At 35.7% G+C, this 21,535-nt stretch overlaps 1 protein-coding gene across 1 annotated transcript in view; it reads right to left on the reverse strand.

The window, feature by feature from the left end:
* The window catches only part of LOC134649734 (bone morphogenetic protein 1-like), a 139,076-nt gene that overhangs the window by 32,944 nt on the left and 84,597 nt on the right, over window positions 1-21,535 (reverse strand). Inside the window, exons 3-4 of the mRNA XM_063504565.1 lie at window positions 2,016-2,251; window positions 902-1,500 (exon numbers count right to left, since the gene is read on the reverse strand). Coding sequence (XP_063360635.1) covers window positions 902-1,500; window positions 2,016-2,251 — 835 coding nt within the window. The remainder of the gene's footprint in view (window positions 1-901; window positions 1,501-2,015; window positions 2,252-21,535) is intronic.

The raw sequence follows: 21,535 nt of genomic DNA on the forward strand, positions 1-21,535 counted from the left end.
ACTAACCCTACTATAAATCTTCTAGAAAGTGACACAGTTAATCAAATTAAAACTACAATAATTTTATTTGTAATTAAAAATGAAATATGCAACGAGTTTTGGGAAAGATTCATGCACATTGCGTTTCTGTCACCATAAAAACGTTCGCTAAATTGTATAGTATGGGAAATTCATACTTTACTTGTGGAGCACCTGGCCTTAATATAATATGTACATACAAAACTATTACAAAAGAACGTACTCCATTTCGCGGTCAAGTGTTTAATCAGAAATAAGGCTGTACCTATATTCTAGAATATTTTACCAGCTTTACTAAACTTGTGGTGCATGGAAAATACGTTATGATGACGTTGAGGACATGTTGCAGGCACTATGCACTTCATTTTCAGGCGCCATAGTTCTAGATAAGTAATTGTACATTAGAAAGGCCGGGACATGGGGATTGCCGGCCGATTGGGATATAAAGGATTGCGAGGCAAATACCTACTGTCCCGGTATTGTGTAGAGCGTTTCTCAAAAAATGCGAAAATATACCTAATCGTAAACCAATAGTAACATAAAATTATTTAAAAGAGAATGACAATAATGAATAAAATATGGAGATGAACAAGTGCTATAATAAGGTGTTACTTTGCGGAAATCCATATTACATACTTAAACATTAATACAGAAACATTTCTTTTCTAGTCCTCGAAATAACAAAGTGCTAGTCAATCAGTTTTGTGCTGTTTTGTTTTAGTCTTGGAAACCTTATTATTTCGCGGATTAGTAAACGATATTTTTATTTTATAAGACTACCCACCTATATGCTATGTCAGTGGGTAGTGAAACATGAGAAAATGCCTAAGTGTGATCCTTAAAATATGATAATTGTTCATTAACGATATGAAAAATATCATACCGTCTCCCATTACCGTGTCTTCTTCGCCTTCTTCGATGTCTGCTCGACGTCTCTTCTGTCAGACTCTGCAAACTTTCAGTCGGCTTCAATAAATCGTTGGCTTCTAGAAATTTCGCATCTAAATCACCACCGGTTTTGTTAATCACTCCTTTTTCCACACTTTCAATATCTTCCTCTCTTTCGTTAGTAACCAGAACCCCATTAGTTGGAGCAGGAGCCATCGTCACATTTTCAGGGGGATATTTCACTTTTATATTATTATTAGAGTCTCCTGTTATCTCGCGGCTGTTGCTCTGGATTTTATTCGTCACCTCATCGACTTTGTTGGCAGTGCTTGTTAAATGCATATTTGGGTATAGTTCATCTAAATTTAAAATATTGTCAGTTGAAATATTCACGACTAGAACACCGTCTTGTTCTAAACTTTCTGATTCAGTCAGATTCTCTATGGGGCTTGTTTGGTTAGTAACTAATTCATCTTTCGAATTTAATTCATCTTTGGTTTGATTGATTTTGCTTGTCATGTTATCTAGCATTTCTCCGGGCGGCAGTTTACCATTTTTTAACAATATTGATTTGTCTAATCCCGATGGTAAAACCTGTGGAGTAAGATATGTCATTTAAAGCAAGGTACTTTGCCTGTTTGTGCAAATTATTGATAAAACTAACTTTGCTCAAGCGTATAATTTAGTACCTATTAAATGTAACTAATTCCAAATTTTAACAAGTGATAGTATAAATGATTACACGTTGTCATAAAGTTCACTTGTTTGCAAAATCGAATCAAATACCTTAAATCAGTTTGGGCATATTTCACATTAATTTTGTAGTCAGCGAGGATATTCTAAAATACTTAGATACAGCTACAACTATAACTGGCTTAATTAGTTAAAATAAGATTAAGTTACTGTTGTTAATTTAATAAGATTTAATAGGGTAGATTGTATGACAATCCATATCTATCACGATTTAATTATATTGCGGTAGACCCGTTTGTGTAGTTAAATATGTGTACAATATGCGACAGTTTAGTGTTATACTTTCCCATTAGTATTTCTCGTGCCCACTTACACTTTTCCAAATGGTAATGTTTTTGCTATTTCACAATGCCTACCTTTGTCATCAGCATCGCGTCATTGTACTTCTTTGGCTTCTCCGGCGCCGGAGCCGGTTGCTTCGTCCTCTTTCTCAATATGTCTGGCAAACCTTCCTCTTCTACCTGTAACCCTTCGAGTAGTACTTCCTTCTTTAACCTCTCTACTTCTTCTTGTAGAGACTTGTTGATTTTGGAGGCAGACTTCATGGATTTGAAGTCTGTGTCTTGTAAAGCGATGTCGCCTTGGAAGTTACCTGTAACAACGAAATTAAGGATATCAGTTTCTATACTTTAATTATTGTAGACTGTTCTTATATAGTTGAAAGTAACTAATCTTAATTTAGGATGTGTAAAAACCTTCACAATAATTTGAGAAATTAAATAGAGGCTTTCTGCGTTGTCAATCGGTTGCTGGGTAATATGTTTTGTTAACGAACGCGTAAGGTATACAACACAAGCGATGTATTATGTTATGAACAGACTTGTGCGGCAAATTGTATGATGCAAAACAGCTCAAAACATACACTTATAGTTTTTTTACTTAAATTTACAAAAATTAGAATCACACTCTATCCAGATGACATAGTTCCTAGCTAACTGTTATCGTATATAATGATCATGGCGTTAGAACATAGTCGTTGGTATATCTTTCGCAATCTTAACTCTTCAAAAGGATTCAACTACACTACCAAACCGTTCTTCGTAAAGTCTGAGAAAGCAAAAAAGATTATAAAAGTTTGGCTTTAACGACATGCTAATATCTTTAGTTTAATAGCACTTTAAGTGGGCTAGGAAGAGCTGCCTAGCATCATATAATTTAATTTTGTTATTCAAAATAACGTCACTGGCGTACACGGCTAGTTAGGTTCAAATAGACGTGATCGAGTTAGTTGGTCACACATTCCGGAAACTAGCGCGAGTCAATTTACGGATGGACAAGTGTAATATGGCCTCAGGATCCGTAACTATGTGTGAATGGAATTCTTCAAGAAGTTTATAGAAACTGGAGATTGTAAGCAGATTGAAAATCAAAGGTGAAGAAATATCACGGCACGTACTTGATGTTGTTTGTTTCTTCTTTTTTGGATGATTAAGCGCCACCTTCACCATCCTATTAACCAGGCGTTAAGCGGTTAAACCGTTAACCCAGTGTCAAACCATAGTAATGCCAGGTTTAACCGGTTAGCCCCGGGTTAGTAGAATGGTGCAAGTGGGCCGAATTGAAAAAAGTATTAAGATAATATTGCAAGGGCTGCAATAAATGTATATTGGCCATATTCCTGTCCATGTTTTAGGGAAGATTAATTGAAAAAAGCTGTTAACATAAACTTTAGAGGGGTAGACCGATCATCTCACCCGCGCATAGCAACGAAATTTGCAACGCTGCAGCTGCGGCAGATCTAATTATTAGCAACATGCCGTCGATTCAAGGCCAAATTGTTTCGCTAGTTGCTACTCCGAAATGTTGCCAATTTCGGAACGCCCGGCGCCCGTGTTTGACAGTGAAATGGCTAATTGAACAAGCGCAATAAATAGATTAAACGTGTTAAATTGAAACTGAATAGGCGATTTTATAGTGGAATATTGGCGTTTATTAATGACACCATGGACAATAGATAAGTACCTCAATTCTTCATTATTTAGAAAGTATAAAAAATATATATTTAAATAAGATTAAGATTAATAATTTATTGAGACCTCCAGTGGTACTATTTGAAATAGTTGAGATACCTACCTCAACTTCTTGAAAGATAAAAACATTATTTTAGTTTATCAAAGGATAAAAACTTATATACTTATATTCAGAGAAAAGTGCAGTACTAAAAACATTACCTATCAAGTAGGTATGTAATTTTTCATAAAAAAACCCAATAGATACAGAAAAAGTGTCGTATTTTCGAAAGATTTAAAAAATATACGGTACATTAAAAGCAATTTTTAGAAAATCTTTATGTAGTTCAACTGGAGGGCCCAATATATTGTTCTTCCACTCAGTAAGTATACGTTAAGTCCTATTACCTACAACTTTGACGTATGACTTAAGGATGACTCACGTTAGACCGGGCAGTGTCCGGGCCGGAGCTTCCGGAGCTTCGTTTTCTATGGAAAGCATCACCTATATACCTGTCATCTAAAAAATAAATAATCTGTCAAATAAATAAATAAATAATCTGTCATAGAAAAGTAAGCGCCGGAAGCTAAGGCCCGGACACGGGCCGGTCACGGCACGGTCTAACGTGAGTCATCCTTTATGAAAGTTATGAACGATGAGTTTCGGAGAGCTATATTTTATTTAATGTAACAACTGTTTATAATAATAAGTGATAGCCACATCTATTATACTCATTGGAGTTTAATAGGTACTTATCCACTGAAATTAGATTATCAAATTGATCCCTAATTTCTAATTAGATTTAAGCCGTTAGCCGTTACTATCTAGAACCTAGATAACTTATCCCTTACACTGGCAGGTAACACATGTTTGCTCGGCCATAAAATCTAATGCGTCTATGGCAGCTGGTCCAACACTGGCCGTTATTAATTGTCTATGCCTGCGGCTTGAATCGCACAACGCAGTTTACGATGCTTACTATGAATATTCATGACAGTGGCAACATTGGGTCTGCGATGGGGATTCCAAATTTGAATTCGATCGTTCGATTGTGTTTAGTTTTCTAGGATACTTATCTTGTTTTGCGTGCCAGGTGAACGCGTAACATACTTAAGCCAGACCCATTGGGCCGGAATAGCCCCTATGACGGAATTAGCCACATGGACCTTAATGTAGTATGGAACTGATTTAAGTGCAAAAACTTTTACTGCAAAACCACTGATTGCACGTAAAGCGAATTTAACGACGCCATTATTATATTTCATGACACGAGGGTGCGTTCACAATCACTTTTTATTGGCTGTAAAAAATGTCGTCTCAAAAATAAATTTACGGAAATGATTATACTTGATTTTAAGATAAAATTTCAAAAATAAATTCGACAAAATATGATTTAATTTACAGAAAAGTATACGGAATTTGTATTCGTAGGTACAGTCAAAGAATTTAATTTCCTTACCATTTCGTACCTTGTCACTGTGACAATCACTCATTCACCTCATTCAAATTAAATTCCTTGACTGTACATAAAATTGTGTTTCTTTTTGCCATAATTTTAATGTATTTTACTCTGAAACGCAAGTGGCGCACTTAAGAAATTGAATGTTGTTTTTTTTTGTTTACATCATAATACTACTCTGTTTACAAAGATAACCTTTTATCTCTCTGAAACCTAACAAGTAGGTAGTAGGTACCTAAATACTGAAGATCAAACATTGCGTTCTCTCATTTAGAAGGAAAAACATTTGTTGGTTCCAAGTGTTTCACAAAAGAGAATTTAGATAAACATTTCAACAAATTGGTTAACAGTGCGACTTTATATGGAGCCATTCCGAGGGTTCGAACAAATCGGTCTATTATTGGAAATCATTTTCTCAAATAGAAAAACTTCGGCCCTCGCAAAGGACCAGGCAACTCTTAGAAATAATAATGACAAAATCAATCGAAACAATAAGTTTACAAGACCACTTTACAAAAATGGAAATATGTAAATCACATGAGACAGTGTTCTCTGTGCTCAACGACGTGCACTGAGGAAGATCTCCTGAGGGCTACACCCCGAGGGCTGGAAGTGGCAAAGCATTGGCAGACAAAAATTTAGTTTTAAGAAGTTTGATCCCTTTACACGAAAAGAAGAAGACTTGATTATTTTGTTCATTATGTAGGGCGAATTTTTCTAAAGATTTAATTTTAACTAGCGTAAAACGTTTGAAATTACAGTTTTTGAGCCATAACAAAAGAATACGGGATATTTGGTAGTAGGAAAATAATTGGTTAGGAATATCTGCCAGCTTTTTGGAGTTCGATTTCTGGACCAGAAACGGTCTCTGTAACATCTGTTCGGCTGTTTCTAAAGATTGCAATTCTCAACCGACTCTCGTAATTTTTGAAGTGAAAACTTCTTTAGCGGCGCTGTGCAATTTTTGTGATGGGGAAAAAATGTTAAACTAGCGACAGGACACGTGACCGTAAGATTCGTAAGACGTAAGACGGACACGTGACCTGATCGAAAAACTCTTACAATGTCATTGAGTTTTTACTTCTGCCGGCACTGCCGGAGTGCAACCCGTTGTTTTTTTTTTAATAATTTAAACATACAATTATTTTTGTCGATTCAATTTAGTTTATTTAATGACATATCCATCTGGTTTAAGCATCAGTATCAAGCTGTTATGCAAAGACCGCCTCATTTTAATTGGCGAGCATTTGACGATTCACGTAGCGCACGCCCGTGTAAGCTCCAACCCAAACGAGCGGTGATATTAATTGTTTCGTCCACAACTGGGAAGCGCTTGAATTAGGTGAAAGGGTGAAACGATAGGAGCTATGCGATTTTTGGCAGAAATAGTTGGACATTAAATCAAAGAGGCGAGACTAAAGAAGAATCGCTGGAGTGACATGGTGGAAGCGGATCTGCAAGAACTCCGAGATAATTCCTAAAATACCTATTCCTTTAAAATTAATTTACCCAGTAATTTTTCTCTAGAGGGATTTTGTAGTAAAAAGAAACATTTTATTGTGCGAGAAATTGTATTTGATTAATTTAAAATGAATGAATTAGAATGTAAGTATTTCGTAAGTATTATTTTTATTAAATTACATTTTCATACAGTAATCAAAATGATTTATTTTTTATGTACCTACCTATTAATAAGGTGACTATTATTTCAAACAAAAAGTTATTAACGTATTTCAGACTATAAGCTTACATTTCAGCCGAATAAGGAGGGGAAAGGAGTCATTTAATTAGCCTGTACTGTCGTTGCTGGGAAATTGCCTTCTTCTCTATTTATAGTGCGTCAAGCAAATCTTGTCAGTAGCAATGTACTGCAAATTAAAGGAGGGTAACACCATGTAACACTCAAAGAGCAGAATTGCGCTAAGAAAAGCAGCAATGTACATCGAACCAAAACGTATTTATTTTTCGCCCTTTTTACGTCAGTTCGAGTGAATTATCATAACCTGAAATTTTAGTAATGTTTACCGTCAACGAGCATGATTGTACATTGTAGGCACCTTAGCTTTGCTTGAGGTCATGCATAATCTTGGTATTTAATGGTGACAGAAATTTCTCTTGAAATAGAAACGATTCAGAATGTAAACAATAAGATGATGGCTGTCATTCACGATCCACATTCCACAGATAACACACAGATGACACGCGATTTTGGAATTATTCGAACACAGTGTTGCTAACCCGCGATTTTTCAAATTTGCCGCCTTTTACTACTGACAAGATTTGGTTGATCCAGTATATATGTCCATGGCAACGATTGGGCAGCCCAATAGAACAATCACCCCGCCATCCCCTTTGGTAAGTAAAGGTAACATTCCGATGGTAAATGCAGCTGCACTACTGTTGCGACATTACTGCCGCGGTGTTGATGCCGTTGCTGTGTCAGTCCTTGATAAAATCGTTCGCCGCCGATTATGTCACTCAATCCGTCGCTCCTTTTATCAAGGAAATAAACAGTGACAGTGCCCTCGCCCTCTATATATATATATAATTGAAAAACCAGAACGGGATAAAAAAACGAGGGAACAAGCGAGATGGCACCTTACAAATATCTAAGAAAGTTTTTGACACGTTTCTCGAATACGACGCACGTATGATAAAAAATAATACACTCTTTCCGCACAGACTCTACTTATGAGTAATATTCAGTAACAAGCAACCTAATTTTATCGTGGCCATAATCGCCGTAGCTTCCTGAAATTAAATAATTAAATTTTATAGCAAAATTTATGGCCACCGCAGCGCGCAAGGTATCGCCAGTCGGAAGGCTTAAGATGCATTTTCTGAATTGCTGTCATAGTACTCGAATTATTTTACACAGAGTAATAAAAATGGTTTACTTTCTATTGAAATGTATAGATACAGCTTAAATAGATTTAATTGCTTTTAATTGTACTTATCTGTAGATCGAATTTATTTTGTACTTACCCCGTAGTTTCTTTTCAGTATTAGTTGTTTATGTAATGAAACCGCTAAATAGACATTAATTTCTTTGAGAAAGCACATCATGAATGTAAGAAGTTATGTGAGGCGATGGATGATCGTCCGTCTTCAGTTAGTATTTAAGATTATTGTTTGTATAACACAACTTTATTATAACGTTTTAGGATGAGTAATAATCATGTTGTATGCATTCCACAGTGCCTTAGTGTCACACTGTAATACTGTGTAATATGTGTGAATAAATAAAATAAATCATTTTTTTTTATTTGTTAGCAGTGCAATTAGGATGTCGATTTATCTCAATAAAATATCACATTGATATCATGTTTTTATAATCATAACGCGCCTCCAGCAACCCGCTCCAAGCTTGTGTCTGGCCGTCATGCATACAATAATTTAATCAGTGAACCGCATTGCATGCAATCCGCGATCGAGCGCTGCGCAATTAGCATATCTCGCGACTGTGACGTTCACGTTGCATACGTACCAATAAACTATAGTCTGTGGGGAATACGTCATTATACCGAGTTGTAAGTTGTTACAACTTACCCCCGTATAATTTTTAATACCTGGTCGAAACAGAGCTCGTATGCACATCCACTCACTTCGATGTCTGGCGGGGCAATGGCGGTGTATACGTTATTCCTAAAAAAATGTTTTAAATTCCCCGTCAAAATTGAGCGTTACTACTTACCCCTGTTACATTAAGCCCCCGGCTCCCCTACTAGAACATAAGCGGTCAACGAACTCCAGTAGGTAATTTATTTTATAACTTTAATTACTGACCTTCCTCAATTCATAGGGTCTGTTTCCACCCCATGACATCCTAATTTTCCCACATCAAATGGAACTTAGATTACTTCGCGTGTAAATGTCAGCTAAACTATAATTAAGATGTTTGGAATTGAATTGAGTAACTTATTCTAATAGTGAAAATAATTATATATTATTATTTTTAATTATTTTTTTGTTTTTAAGCATACATATACATCGGCGCATTACGTAATTTAATAACGAAATAATATTATTACACACACACACACACACGTACAATTTCAAATGTTCCTCTGACATTTTCCTACGAGCATAGATGAGGTGTTCTTGTATTTTTAAATCATTTTATGTGTATCTTACTGTTTTGACACTTATTAGGTGACATATTATTTGACATTTAAGCCAAGCTCAATGACGAAGCAATAAAGCTGTCAGTAAATCTAATGCACATAATCGAACTATAACCGAAGTCACACAAACTGCTAGCTAAGTATGAAGACGTTACACATCTTAGCTTTCAGGAAGTTTCCGAGCGTGTACAAAGTTCGCGGCGCTCATTCGATTTGTGATCGAATTGACTCGATACTGTAGTTGCCATAGTCTTTATATACTCTTATATTTCCGCACTATAAAGGGGAGATTACTTTTAAATAGAGTTTCACGCCTGTATGATCAATAAGAATTGCCTTTAGCAAAGAAAATAGAGTGTATAGAGAGTTACTGTCATGGTAAATGATGTCACAGTACATTTACTGGCATCTTTCGAGAGAAGATTAAAACTGATCGAACGCCATTTGACTTTGATCCTTATTCTTTCACTGATATGTGTCAATTTGTTAAATGTTTTAAAATTAACGCCCTCTACTTGACTCTTGACAGTACCTATAGGCCAAAGGTATGGCGCTACCGCTCGAAAATATTGCACCATACCTTTGGCTTAGTTCCGAGTAGATGGTGTTAATTTTTAGGGTTCCGTACCCAAAGGGTAAAAACGGGACCCTATTACTAAGACTCCGCTGTCCGTCCGTCCGTCCTTCCGTCTGTCACCAGGCTGTATTTCACGAACCGTGATAGCTAGACAGTTGAAATTTTCACACATGATGTATTTCTGTTGCCGCTATAACAAAATATACTAAAAACAGAATAAAATAAAGATTTAAGTGGGGCTCCCATACAACAAACGTGATTTTTGACTGAAGTTAAGCAACGTCGGGCGGGGTCAGTACTTGGATGGGTGACCGTTTTTTTGCTTGTTTTGCTCTATTTTTTGTTGATGGTGCGGAACCCTCCGTGCGCGAGTCCGACTTGCACTTGGCCGGTTTTTTTGACATTTAACTACACATACAAACAAATTGTGTTCAAATACAATTACAGAGTCAGAAAAAGGATCACGACCCAGAAATCAACCTGTATGTTTATGTTACCGATATCGGTCCCTTTATTTTACAATCAGTCTGATCATCCATCAGAGCCACGGCCGCCACCCGCAGCGGCCACGGCTCGCTTCACCGTGACATGGCCGCGGTCGAAATGGAGCGTTCAGGATGAATTCAAAATGTTTTAATGACAGCTTGCGACATGCCGACCAATTGTACCTACTGACGAGTTAGGAACAATAATAAATATACAACAATGGACAAATTAAGAGAACCGCAAAAAGTTTGATTAATAATTCTTAATGAGAATAAAGAATTTTAAACCTAAAATGATAATGATAATGATCTTTTTTAATATCTCGTGGTTATTCTGGTGCATTTTCGTAAAAGCTACAGTTGCCATCAGATATATCGGAACGGCCAACGTACTCATGAATATCTAAATATGTAATTTCAACGTCTTGGATAGAGGCTTTCTTCAAATATTTGTGAATACCTAGGCCGCTCCGATAAGCGGCTCTGGACCCGATTCGGATTTTGTAATAGACATCTATTAGATATCTTTTAGACATCGCCAAGATACGATAACGATATGTTTAAAATCTAACCTGTCAAATTTGACATTTCCGCGATTCTGGACATACTCTTGAACGATTTCCACAAGATATTACTTAGAGATCTAATTCACATCTAATAAATATCTAACACGATCTATCGTAAAAGTGACATTAGTTGCCAGAATTGCGCTGCTAAAGAGAACTAGTTGAAATCTAAACTATAACGTATCTAGAATGGATCTAGTACGTGTCGTCTCTTGTGAATATCTTGAAGTTCGAATACGGCAGTCTGTTTAATATATTACGTCAAAGACATCTCTAGAGGTTACCATGCCTTACGTACGTATATCTTATGGTGTTGGTATACAAGAACCTACGTCAGCCTACATTACGAACGGGTATTGTCCCGGACCCAGACCTTTGTTCGTGGGACCTCATCTGTAATTATCTGTCTACATTATCTGTCTACAAACATTTCACAAATGTAACAATGAAAAAATCAATGGAAGAATTTGACTCATTTTTAACCTTTCAATATTAAAAAACTTAATTGGGTGCTCAAAATTATCTGAACACGGTCAATATTGTCAAGACAAATTAGTGTTAAAAATCTATTAATCTAAGGTTTAAGTTGGTCGGATTCACATACTCTGTATCATCACTACATAGTATAAAACGTAGTTGCTTCCCGCTGTGTGTATGTCCCTATGTACAGTTGTGTGCAATACATTTATATGTATTAAGTATGTAGTAGTAGCAGTCAATATGAAAATGAAAATTAGGGGAAAACTATAACTTTAGATCAATTATATTGGCTATTTTCTTATATTTTTTCTGCATTTTCTGACATTGTTTCAAAATTAACTGTAGCCTTTACTTAAATAACATTGAAAGTAAAAAAAATATCATGATTAATCATGAATATCGGCTTTTTTACTACGTCGCGGAAATTATTATAAGTAAAAACGTAACAACCTACGAAATAAATACAATTGTGTAATATTATTGTAACTTAGTATTTTGTCTATTATTTCCAATCAAAGCTTTACATCTAAACCTATATCATCCAGACAAAAAAAACTTTTCTATAAGATGATCTTTTTTTACTTCCAATATTATTTAAGTACCTAAAGGTTCCAGATAAATTTGAAACAATGTCAAGTAATGCATAAGAATTATAAAAAAGATCACATATAATTGATCTAAAGTTATAGTTTTCCCCTAATTTTCATTTTACTATTGACTGCTTGTTTAAGTAGATTCAAAAAGTTTATGACAATCTTCATCACTGCTATTATATTGCACAAAACTGTATGCTTAGATCTTTAAAACTACGCAACGGATTTTGATGCTTTTTGTTAAATAGATAGAGTGATGCAAGAGGAAGGTTTATGTATAATTTGTTAACCCGTGCAAAGCCGGGGCGGGTCGCTAATGTATATACATATATAATTTTTGGGGATTTCGAAAACGGCTCTAACGATTTCGATAAATTTGCTATATGGGGGTTACGGGGGCGAAAAATCTAGCAATCTAGCTGGGTCTTATTTCTGGGGAAACGTAGATTTATGAGTTTTTATACGTGATATTTTTGTAAGATACGCGGTAAACCGACTTCTTTTTAGAGTTCCGTACCTCAAAAGGAAAAAAACGGAACCCTTATAGGATCACCCGTGCGTCTGTACGTCTGTCTGACCATTCCCCCCCGACCATTAACCTATAGATGACAGGAAAACCTATTAGAAATGTGCAGTCAAACGTGAGTCGGACTTAATGTACGGAACCCTTGGAACGCGAGTCCGACTCGCACTTCTCCGATTTTTCTTTACTATAACACTTATGACAGTATGACATCTACTTCAGTTTACGAGTATAACCTAAACTTGCTAAAATATTTAGATTACACTGATTTAAACTTTCACGATTTTTACACATTATTGAATTATACAACGGGACTTAATCGCGTATCTAAGTTTTAAGATTTACCTCCGACGTTTCGAGGACGGCGTTGTCCCCGTGGTCTCGGAGAATACTGGCTTAAGTTGACATCAGCATCTAGAACGGTTAGAAGATCGTATCTAAATACGCGATTAAGTCCCGTTGTACAATTTAATAATATTTATATTAACTTATTTGACCTCTGGTTCTAATGTTATGTATTCTATGTTAAGGTATGTTCGTATGTTATATATCTGCGAGTATGTCGCGGTGATGGCGTGCTTGGTTACGTCACGTTGTTGGCAGATGCCTCAGTGCCCTTGCAGGGTTCCGCTCAAGAGTCTCGGCCGTTTTCAGAAAATATGTCTTGAATTATTATCTAATTACCACGCCCTAAAATATGAACAAAATGTAGCTTTGGACTGCATCTTAGAATTTAGAACAGTAATTACTGTAGAACGGTATTAGATTACTATAGAACAGTATTAGATTACTGTAGAACAGTAATCTATCAAATCCTTAACTAAAATGTACCACTCAGTAGACCAACCTTGAATATCGCTCACGCTGATTGGTGCATGCGAAAATTGCGAAATAAAGTGAAAGTCGTGTGTGAGATGCGCGCCAATCGCCAAAACGATCGTCAAGGTATCAAAACCAGTTCAAACCCGTAACAAGTTTTTAAATCTGAATCGGACTCTGGTATAAAAAAAATACCCAATTTTTAATACTGTATTTTTTTTGTGGAGCGTGAATGAAATGTCTTTAAAAAACCATAGGGGTCGGATCAAAAACTAAGTAATTAAGTCCGACTCACGCTTGACTGCACATTTCCAATAGGTTTTCGTTTCATCTATAGGTAAAGAAATATTTTGTGTATTTTTTTCAAAATTTTAGACTCAGTAGGTAGTTTCGGAGATGAGGTAAGGAGGGGGGGCGGGTAATGGTCGGACAGACAGACAGACAGACGCACGAGAGATCCTATAAGGGTTCCGTTTTTTCCTTTTGAGGTACGGAACCGTAGAATATATCAAGGCTAGAAAACCTTTGGCACAGCCCTAGCCCCGGTTGGCGTAAAATCCCCCGAAACAAAGGGCCGGCCGCTGCATCCGTCGGCTTCCAGCCTTTTGCACGTGTGACGTCATTGTTCGATCTTTCAGATGCTGAGATGGCGCCATTTTGTTCACTTGTTTGGTTTGCGTCGTGTTGTATTTTCTGAATGAGGCACCTTTGAACACTCCAAAAAACATTAATGTACAAAACTACCCCATATTTGTTGTAACTGAAAATTATACGATTAAAAAGTTAACACGATTATTTTTAGTGACAAATTGTACTAAGTACAGATAAAAAAAACACGGATATCTCGATATTACCCTTATATTATACCTAAGAACTGATGTAAAAAGTAATGAAATAAATGCATTTGTATTTGTATTTGTATATTGTTGCCTTTACAGCCCTTATTTCAAATCAGCCCCACGTAAGTTCAAAGTCACCCCCTCTTGGGGCAGTATCGAACATTATTCCTTGAGTTGCAAAAATCTAATTTGTACTTTTATCTTTAGCTTTATATATGTGGAAATGCAGTAATTACATAGGTTAATAACGTAGGTTGTTGTGTAGAGACTTTAAACTGGTTTCTGTAGGTAATATTTTGAACTATGACCATTCATGTAAAAAGTGTACTAGGCTGCCCCCCTCTCCCCTACTGCGAGCTGCAAAACTGCATGGACACGTTGTAAATGAATTCATTTATAATGTGCAAATTTGCGGCTGGGTGTACAGATTGGTTTTCAGAAATTGTCCTGTGTGGTGTGGAGTGTAGAGTCGTATCGTATTTTGACAACTTTTTTTGGTAAAAGACTTTTTTTATGATATAGGAGGCAACCGAGCAGACGAATCGCCTGATGGTAAGCGATTACCGTCGCCCTTGGACACCCGCAACACCAGAGGAGTTTCGAACCGGTCTTTAAGATCTTAATACTTATTTCATCTTTAAAATAATACACGTATGAATTCTGTAAGTCCATACGTACTCATCGCCTATTTGTTGATAAATAATGTTTCCTGCCACCGTATTCTCCCTCGATTTCATTAAAAAAGAAAAATGTAGATATCAGAAAGTAGCGAAGATAGCAAAAAACTTCCTTACAAGTTTAAATAAGACTTTTAAAAACAAAAGAGCATTGAAAGCACAAACTTTTACAAAGACATAGGATCTGAATATGCGTCTAAGTTTTCAGTGGCACTGATAAAGCTGTGAATTGGAACGACCTGTAAACTAATAAAAGACAGAGGAATCGAGAACCAGAGATGTGAAAAATACTTTATAAAAAGTATTTAAATACAAAATACAAATACTTCCTTGATATACTATTTCAAATGCAAAATACAAAATAGTTTTTGAATTTGTATTTAAAATACAAAATACGAAATAGGTATTTTCAAAATACTTTTTAAAAATACAAATACTTTGCGATAAAAGGTACTCTGAATAGTGAATACTTAGTCTGAATTAAAAAGTATTACTCAAAATATCCGAATTGAAAAGACTCTCTTCATTCTTTGAAAACAGTGTGTCAATCAGTCCTCTAAGTGCAAATTTCTAGTTGTTTGCTCATATTAACCGGAAGGATGGATGGATGATGGTTTATAACGGACAATTTTTAAAAGCATTAATTTAGATTTGTAATGTTTTACAGCTAGTATAATGCCTCTCGATAGTGTGATGAAAACGTCTCGTTTGTGCAGAAAAGTTTCATCAGGGCAGAAAAGTTTGTTCTCCTCTCGTACCTTGAAACCCTCGCAACACTCAAGATTCCACTTTTTTAACCACTCGCTACGCTTGTGGTCATGTGCGACGTTACTAAACAGATTCAACAGTATGAGAGAGTTGCCAGGATTGTAACATCAGAAGAGATTGTAACTCCTACCTACATTACCTACTATAAAGTATTTTGTATTTTGAAAATAGAAAATAGGTCCCAAAAACTATTTCAAATAAAATACAAAATAGTTTTCTTCAAAAGGTATTTAAATACAAAATACAAAATAGGTATTTTATTTAGTATTTGCATTTTAAATACAAGTATTTCAAATAAGTCACATCTCTGTCGAGAACAGATAAAGTTTGCTCTGAGTCACTGCGAATGATAAGGGGCTGAAGTCTGGTACGTATAGTCGTATATTTCTTTATTAAGTTTTTAAATTTGAACGATGCTGGAATGACAATTATCATGTTGTTTAGGAGCAAAAAATGAAAAGGATTTTTTTGTTAAATTGATTTCCTAAGGCTATACATTGTTGGTGGATACTCGTAGCATATATAGTCGGCCATTGCCGAATCATTATTCTCAAGAGGTGTACTGGCAGATCACACAAATTTTGGTATGTAGTACATACTATGTACTCGTAGCTGGAGCCCGTTTCTCAAAAGCTTGTAAGTAACTTGTAATACAAGCGGAAGTTTGGACAACATTTGTTAGAACGGGACTTCCACTTGTATTACAAGTTACAATTAAGCTTTTGAGAAACGGGCCCCTGATCTCTGTGAAAATTTAAACCGTGGAGTTTAAATAGGGCATCTGGTATTCAACCTGCTGACAGATGGACAGTGAAAATTTAGTAATGCACCCATTGGGCTTGAGTCTAAATTTTTATCCGCATACTGATGCCGTTAATGACAAGTTTCACTAGAACACTTGATGTTACTGAGCGATAGCAAGGTAAATATTTAACAACAACACAAGAAAAGATTTTATCACTTACAAAACTCACTTGTTTATTAATAAAACGTATTGTGAAAGCTGTATCCAGACAGTGCTCAGTAAACATCGGCTCTCGTCTCTTTATTTATATTTACCATCACTCTGTAACAAGTCTTCAAAAGGTACTCCATTTTCTTAACAAATATTTGCCGAATTTTTATGTCCCGCGCTTGTCTTTGTTGGATATTTTGAGGCATAAAGCCTATTTAGCTAGACCTCCCCTGTTCGTCGTTTTGTATCATTTTAAAGGGTCTTTGGTGATGTATGAGATGGTTTTGAGGGGTCCAGGTGAACTGGTCATATTTCATTTTTGTCATAAAATTCCGATGATTTAAGGTTTGCTAGTCGGTAACTTTTTACGTGATGTTTCAGCGTCAGTAATGGTCGTTTTTAGTTTTGCTTATTGTTATATGAGTTTTGCGTACTTTGATAACTTAAATGTTAAACTATGTTCTATATTAAACTTTCAAAAAATGTTTCTTTCCAAAAATACAAATACTAAAGTGACAATAAAGGTACCGTTCGGATTCAGACTACCCGAGCGCTACTGCGGCAGTATTGCTGCCGCAATTGTCAAATTTCCGGCCAGCAACATCGATTTTGACAGTCGCTCTACAATATCGCTAAGGTCGCCTGCATTACTTCAAATTTAATAAAAATGTATCGATAAAATGACCTTTGTGACTTTTGGTATGCTGTTTCATCAGTCTTTTGTACAGTCAGGCTGTCATTACTGAATTATATTTGTTTGTCAAGTGATGATTTCGATAATATCCTTTGAATGGAGAATCCATTTCTCGTCACAAGGACAACCTCATTAAAACTTAGTTTAACACTTGCTGTATCAAATTACAGCTAAGCTCGTTGAAAGTTATTTATAATTTAATGAGGTTCGTGATCGGCCATGGGTAGGTAAATCAGATTTAAGTTTTTGGAAAAAATTACATTTTAGGTACAAGCTTTTATCGCTGACTATACTTTTTTACCACAGGCAACTAATGCTCATCGAAACAATTCTAGAAACCCCAAACACAATTAAGTTGCGTTGTTTCATCACGTAGTTCCTATGGCCTCCCGACTCCATCATCAGATCAGATCAGGTAAGGTCGGCAGGTAGGCAGGCAAAATATTGCATTGTCACCCGACTTACATAGGTATGTATGCAAATTTTCAGTTCAATCGGAGATCGGGAAGTGGGTCAAAATCTTCCAAGATTTGACCCACACTAACATACTTACTAAAAAAAAATTAAACTATTTATTTTTTCTATAGAATTACATTACAATTACTTAGTACTAATCTTACATTTTTAAGATTATAAGAACTAAGCGACATGGGGAGCAACCCCTAATAGTGCAAGTTAAAAGCACACAATAAAAGTTTGTAAAAATAGAAATGATTTCAAAAATAACTTACAATCGGTAGAAATACTCAAAATAATAACTATGCGAGTTTGGAAAGTTGAAAACTCTTTAGATTCAAAGTCCTTTGACATAAATTCAGACGCTTTTAGTCCTTTAATTAAAGCACTAATCGTTTTTAATTAAGTCAGCTTTAAAACTATTTGAAAACGACTTAAAACAAAACAACATGTTTGAATTTGAACCAAAAACTTACTTACGTAGCAGCATGTAAATAACTTAATTAAACGATAAATATTGGCTAAATATGTGATACTGCCTGCCTATACTTACTGATTATGTCAACTTAATGTACCATGTTTAAGCAAATAAATCATTCATTCATATTCGAGTCAATAATTCGATGAGATCTTTCTTAGCTCGACAGGTACTATAATGCTCAATTGCTCACATCACACTAAAATATTTCATTTTTAGTGTTCCGTACAAAACTTTGTTCACGGAACACTTATGGGTTCACTTCGGTCTTGCAAATCAGTTAAACGTGTTTTTCTCAGAGACCGTTTGACGTAGATAGCAAAAATTTAGAACAGTTATAGCAATTACCACCACTAACATTATTGAAAATCAAAACCGCTTATTTATTTTTCACTCAGCGATTGAGAGCTAGGAAAAGTGCACACTCAGGAAGCTTTGAATTGAAGGCTAAGTGTCATCAAATTGATGCGACATATTGAAACCGATTCTGATTTATGAATTTGATATGGTTTTCATCTCATTTTGACACTACCTTTAGTTGTTTCATCAAACACCAGTCGTCTCATAACACATTTGCTTGCACTTATTGGTGCGCGTGAAATTTCCTTGATAAGTGACATTCGCCGCTGCAATACTGTATTATTATCGCTGTGACGGATTTTGACATTTGCGGGAATAAAACAATCAGCAGTAATTTCGTACTGCCATTGATATAGTATAAAGAACTGGATACCCAATCAACCGCCAAAAATGGCCTCACAAAAGTAATGTCAAAACAGATCATGCATTACTTTTTCGTTTAGTCTTGTTTGAAACGCTCAAATGTGAAGTTGTCAACAATTACGAAATGTGCCGTTAAAATATGTAAAAATAACAATTATAAAACAAGGAAAAAGGATGGAATGTATTTCTTTCGGTTAGTTCTTTGGATAGCATTACATAATTTATGTAATCTGGTGGTAATTTTATAGTTTTGAATAAATTAATTTGTTAGTACCAAAGAAGGGATGTCAAGGAACAAAAATCTAATGAGTCGATGTGAGGTCAATATTTTTTTATATTTTTATATGGAATTCATAAGGAATAATATTATGTTTAAATTCAAGATTTCCAAGAAAACCTATGCGACGTGCAAAGTGGACTGCTATTTAATTATAGCAAGAGATAGGGGTGATGCAGTTTTAAACAAGGCAAAACGGCACTTGTGTGTTCGGCCCATTTCCCTGTTTCCGACATATACACCACCAATAAGGGCTTATATCGACTAACAGTAAATGCTAAACCTGTCTGAACACAGTGAGGATTTTTTTATAAAGTATAGTTAGACTTTATAAAAAAAAATCCAATCAGTATCTAAATGTCCCCGTGCACCCGTGCTATGAGTAAATGTAGATCTTAAATATACAGTTATTTAATAAGTAGAATTTATTTCAAGGAAATTAGTATTTAAAGACGTATACTTACGAATTAAAAATTTAATTTGTTTGAATTTGAACCACGAATTAATTTTATTTGAGCTCCCGATTAAATTAAATTTGTTTTATTTATTACTTCAATTGGTTTTTCTGTACAGTAATACATATTAAAGTGTACCAAAGTGACTCCATTCGTTCATTATTCTCGTTTGACGTTGTTTGACGTAAATACGTTACGTTTAGTGCCATCGGACTAAATTTTTTAACAGTGTTGGTACTTATGTTTGCAAATTTGACACTTAATGCTTACGACATTAAGCTCTTTTCTGTACGAAACATTTATCTTGACTCAAAATTTACGTAAGCGTTTTTATCATCAATGCAAATGGTGCGAAACGTTATTGGGATCCACATTTCTTGACGTTTTTGTTCTGCTTTGTGTGTCTATTTCTTTTATATTAAGCCTGTGGTCCGCTTGGCAACTAATCCCAGGAATTGGCGTGGGCACTAGTTTTTACGGAAGCGACGTTCGACAAGCGACCTTCCAACCCAGAGGGTAAACTAGGCCCGTATTGGGATTAGTCCGGTTTTCTCACGATGTTTTCCTTCACCGAAAAGCGAACTGGTAAATATCAAATGATATTTCGTACATAAGTTCCGAAAAACTCATTGGTACGAGCCGGGGTTCGAACCCGCGGCCTCCGGATTGCAAGTCGCATGCTCTTACCGCTAGGCCACCAGCACTTTTTTTTTTCAATCTAAACAGTACCTTCACGCACAATCCATTTGTAAATTATGAAGCCCCGAGGTCCTACTCAACATCAAAGGTTTGATAGGATTCCTCGAGGAGCTGGGCTGGCAGGACTAGCCCCTATCACGCAAAATAGGCGCAGGACGTCGAGTTGCGGAAATCGCCCGTACTACAATACAATACAATACAAAATTATGAAGCGGCCACAATTCAATTCCATTTCCAATGTACCAAACGCCTTCATATTAATAACGCGCGTGTGTGCGTCACAGCATCGATGAATGGGTTCCCATTGATTGGTACAGTCGCGCACAAAGCGCAAAGTGAACGGAATAAAAACACCCAACAATTGGCTAGAACATATATTTGTACGTGGTGGGAATAGTGAATTGTGTTGAAAGGTTTAGAAATATTAACTAACCTAACCTAAGCATTGTATTTTTATTAATAACCCCAGACGCAAAAAAAGGGGCTGTTACTATGTTTGACGCCAATGTCTGTCTGTCTGTCCGTCTGTGGCGTCGTAGCTCTCCATCAGATGGTTAAAGGCTTGGCTGCATGAAGTTGATTTATATTTATTACTAGCTGTTGCCCGCGACTTCGTACGCGTGGATTTGTATATTGGTGGTTATAAATTCTACATTAGCTTAGAACATTATGCAGCAAAAGATAGCAGTAGGGACGGTTAATCATTTGTTAATTATTATACAACGCATGAGATTTGTCTTTCACAACCTGGCTACGAAGTTTCAAGCCCCTAACTGAATAAAATTGTTCTCGATAATCTCGATATAATCTCTCTCAACCCCCAGAAGATTTTCAAGTCCACTATTTAATAAAATCTACTACCTAACTACCTATTTACGAAGTTTGAAGTTCCTAGCTTTAAATAAAATTTGAACCCTCTACCTAGTCTCAACCCCTGTTTAAACTTTTAGGGGATGAATTTTTAAAAACGCTGAAATTACTTTTCTTGTATTGTAATAATATGCCTTTATACAACGATTCAAGTCCCGCACTCCAATAAATATTTGGGTTCCATACAAATTTTCGACCCCCTTCACCACCTTGGGGGATGAATTATCAAAGACTCTGAAATTAGTTTTCTCTTCTCTTAATAAAATACCTTTTTACGAAGCTTCAAGTTCCTAGCTTTAAATAAAATTATAACCTATACAATCTTTCAATCCCTTTTTAACCCTGTTATGGGATGAATTTTTAAAAACGCTGAAATAAGTTTTCTTGTGTTCTAATACTATAGCTTTAT

This window comes from Cydia amplana, chromosome 7 (assembly GCF_948474715.1).
Source record: "Cydia amplana chromosome 7, ilCydAmpl1.1, whole genome shotgun sequence".
Taxonomy (NCBI): Eukaryota; Metazoa; Arthropoda; class Insecta; order Lepidoptera; family Tortricidae; genus Cydia; species Cydia amplana.